Source organism: Plectropomus leopardus, chromosome 16 (genome assembly GCF_026936395.1).
Source record: "Plectropomus leopardus strain MGB_pleo_1.0 chromosome 16, ASM2693639v1, whole genome shotgun sequence".
NCBI classification, from domain to species: Eukaryota; Metazoa; Chordata; class Actinopteri; order Perciformes; family Serranidae; genus Plectropomus; species Plectropomus leopardus.
In genome coordinates this window covers 16,492,036-16,495,261 of record NC_142191.1, presented here as the reverse complement: position 1 = coordinate 16,495,261, position 3,226 = coordinate 16,492,036, and the positions used below count along the sequence as shown (strand labels likewise).

The following is a 3,226-nucleotide window of genomic DNA, read 5'->3' as shown; positions in this document are numbered from 1 at the left end:
TTTTTCTGTGCAGTGAGTACTTTTACTCTTAATACTTAATGCAATTTTCTGGTAGTACATAATTTTATGTAAGTATGGGTTTAAATACAAGGCTTTGCTTGCTGTGGAGTACTTTCACGATGAGGTATGAGTTATTTTGTGAAAGTATAAAGGATTTTTAGACTTTTTTTTCCACCTCTGGATATTTCTCAAACAACAATGTGTCCCATATTTCACTGTTCCCAGATTCATTTCACCCCAGCATGTAGCCCCACACTGCCCCCTGTTGGTGCATTGGTCAGAAACGTGAGACTTGAGTGGATCACAGAAAGTCTTTCTTCCTCATGAAGGGCAGAAATGATGAGCTCTTATAGCAGTTCCGTAACATAATGTCAAGAGATTTTCCATATGGGAGCGTGATGCATTCAAGCTTTGCATCTGCTGAGGTGCAGCTATTAGCTCACCCTCCTGCTGTTGGAAGTATACAAAAGGTTGACACGTGTCAACCCCCCGACACTGCGCACGAGCCCTCTTCCATCATCCCACTCAGCGGGTAATGAGAGTAGGGCACGTGTTTCTTCACACCTCACGCACAAATGGCAACACAGACGGAGAGACTGGAAGGAGTTCAAGAGTTTGAAGAGTTTATCAAGAAGAATTTTAATTTTTTCCAACTATTTATTCGAAACAAAGACAATGCATAGAACGCAAATTATGGAGGAGATGTTTACAATGAAGTTATTATACTTATCATACTTTTGGTCTTTGTATGTCCATATTCAACACTACTGATATCGCTTCCCAAAATGAACCTATTAATTTAGCATAATAAACTATAAACTTATGTTAAAAACAAATATAAAACAGAAAGGATAAGGAGAATACATTTAAAATTAAACAGAGCTTTTAACTACATTTTGAATTCAAACACAAATTTAATTTACTAGAGAGGCCTTTAGCATAATGCGTAAACCCTGGATGAAGAGAGCTGTGGTTAAGCATAGTTGTTAAACACCTATCAAATATAGCTTATCTTGGAAATATGTTTCAAATAGTTAAATCACGGTAGATTTAATTATTATATAGTCGATATTAAGAAAGAAAGTGACCATATGGTTGGAGTGCTTGCTTAAGTGTGACTTCGCACCTCACCATCGTGGCGCATGGAGACACTTGGGGACGCGTCAAAGCGCAATTTGGCACCGGTTGCCAGGGCCCTGATAAATAGACCGCTCCTGCCTTCGGTCTCACATCTTCTGAGGACTTTACGCAGGACTGATCGCTACAAGGAATCATGGAGACTCTGACTACCAAAAAAGGATTAACTTCCGATTTTTCTGGAGACATTGAATCTCAGCAGCCCGGTGGTTTGTGGAGACCGTGGACTGGAACAGAGAACAAAAGTGCCGCACACAAGGTGAGTTTTAACGACTTTGCGTTTTTATTTTTTTATTTATTTATTTTTTTTAATGTGTTTGTTGGATTAAAAACTGAACAAGATTGCTTTGTTTTAAATTACAGGCTCGCCATGTTCACGGAGACCTTTCAGCTGCACAACACCCCAAAATCCCTCAGGTCATTCACCCAGTCAAGTAAGTTTGTTGATGAAAACATCTTTAACTCTCGTGCATGTTATTTCTTTTATAAGTATGTCCCATTCATCTTCTGCTCTCCTTTTGAAGGTTATACTGGCCGAAATCCAGATGTTTCGATTATCTGTACCAGGACGCAGAAATGCTGCTGCGCAACTATCCTATCCAAGCGACCATCTGCCCTTACGAAGACTCCAGCAGCGATGAAGACAGCGATGATGAAGAGGAGGACACAGAGAAGGAGCTGAACTAAATGTGTCTCTCCCATCCTTTTCAATTGTTGCATAATGTGATAATATATTTGTTTTAACTTATTTCTGTAAATATATGTAAATATACCCGTTTCATTTCCAATCAGGAATGTAAATGCTTAAGTTATTCCCATAACATTTCTACCTCTTTTCTACTTTATTTTTTAAAATTACAATAAAATATATGAAATGAATGTCGTTGTTTGGAGTGTAATTACTTTTGAGCCAGTTTTAGTGAAATCAGTTACAGAAATAAACAGTGAATTGAGTGTTTGAGGAATGGACTTAGAAAATTACAATTTGAAAGTCTGTGTACCAAGACATCAAACACCAGGATTCATTTGTGTCTGTGCACAAAGTGTATCCGGGACTCTGTATTTAATCTGCTTTTTCACTGAGGCAGTTTGTATAAAATACACTCTTCTCATTTTTATTTCTTGGAGCTGTCAGGCACGTCTGGGCTTAGTTACTTCATCTATTAGAAGTTGTAGAGGAATAAGGTTTTTCAGTTTATCTGACACATCTTCCAGTTTGTGGCTGAACAGCTCTTTTGGTCTTTTCCCATGGATAAGTGCAAAGTGGTTAACGCACCATTTCCTGCGCAGTGACGCCTGAAGTGCGGAAACTGCGTGACATGTGGTAGGTGTCAACCGGGTCAGGAGAGTGTAAAGATCTGCAGTGAGATCATGAAAAGAAAAGCGTCTGTAGACCTCCACTAAAACTACCACTTCAGGCAAAACTCACCATCAGAGTCAGAAAAATCATTATTTCATGTGATCTTCAGTTGAAATATATTCTTTGTAGACATTGTGGCACTACATAGATTTGGGGTGTATGACATGAAATCCTGACTGAAAGTACAATGTTCCAATTCAGCTTTAACCCTTTGAAACCCAGAGTGACATTAATTTCTGTGATAGTATATAAACCTTTTAACTGATCAAATTGATTTGCTTTAATTTGAAAATATGGGGCCAAAAAGGCAATGAGCAACTTGACAAAAATGTCTTGGAAATTGCCCTTTTTCTTTTGTAGATTTAGAATATAAGGTTTTTTTTAAGCTATGGGAATTTCTAGAGAACTACATTTGCAATTATCATCATAGTAGGCTATATTAATATATATATATATATATATATATATATATATATATATATATATATATATTTACAATTTTTAAGTAGCTCAGGTCATTTCCTTGCTTGTTTGTTGTGTACCCATTTCTAGAATAATTTTGTATCTCGCAGTTCCTTTTGGTTCTTTTTGTGTTTCTTTGTGGTCTTTTGAGTCTCTTCGTGGTTATTTGAGTGAGATTTGTCAGACGAAGGTCTCTGAGACTTTGGGTCCCTGGACCTGTGCCAGGAGGGTCTGTTGAAAAATTTCATCCATGTAGAAAGCCACAAT

The 3,226-nt window shown here is 37.5% G+C and overlaps 1 protein-coding gene across 1 annotated transcript; it reads left to right on the top strand.

Moving 5' to 3' along the window:
• Positions 1-1,245: 1,245 nt before the first annotated feature.
• On the top strand, positions 1,246-1,824 carry ripply2 (ripply transcriptional repressor 2). Its single transcript, XM_042503076.2, has 3 exons — positions 1,246-1,396; positions 1,501-1,571; positions 1,662-1,824. Exons 1-3 carry the CDS (start codon positions 1,274-1,276, stop codon positions 1,822-1,824), a joined length of 357 nt encoding a protein of 118 aa, XP_042359010.1. The 5' UTR covers positions 1,246-1,273.
• Positions 1,825-3,226: the final 1,402 nt, after the last annotated feature.

What these genes read in the sequence shown, in the direction of transcription:
- ripply2 (XM_042503076.2), top strand. Translation starts at nt 1,274, where the DNA reads ATGGAGACTCTGACTACCAAAAAAGGATTAACTTCCGATTTTTCTGGA. An exon ending in ACAAAAGTGCCGCACACAAG is followed by an intron (nt 1,397 to 1,500) that starts GTGAGTTTTAAC and finishes TTTAAATTACAG; the next exon opens with GCTCGCCATGTTCACGGAGA. An exon ending in CAGGTCATTCACCCAGTCAA is followed by an intron (nt 1,572 to 1,661) that starts GTAAGTTTGTTG and finishes CTCCTTTTGAAG; the next exon opens with GTTATACTGGCCGAAATCCA.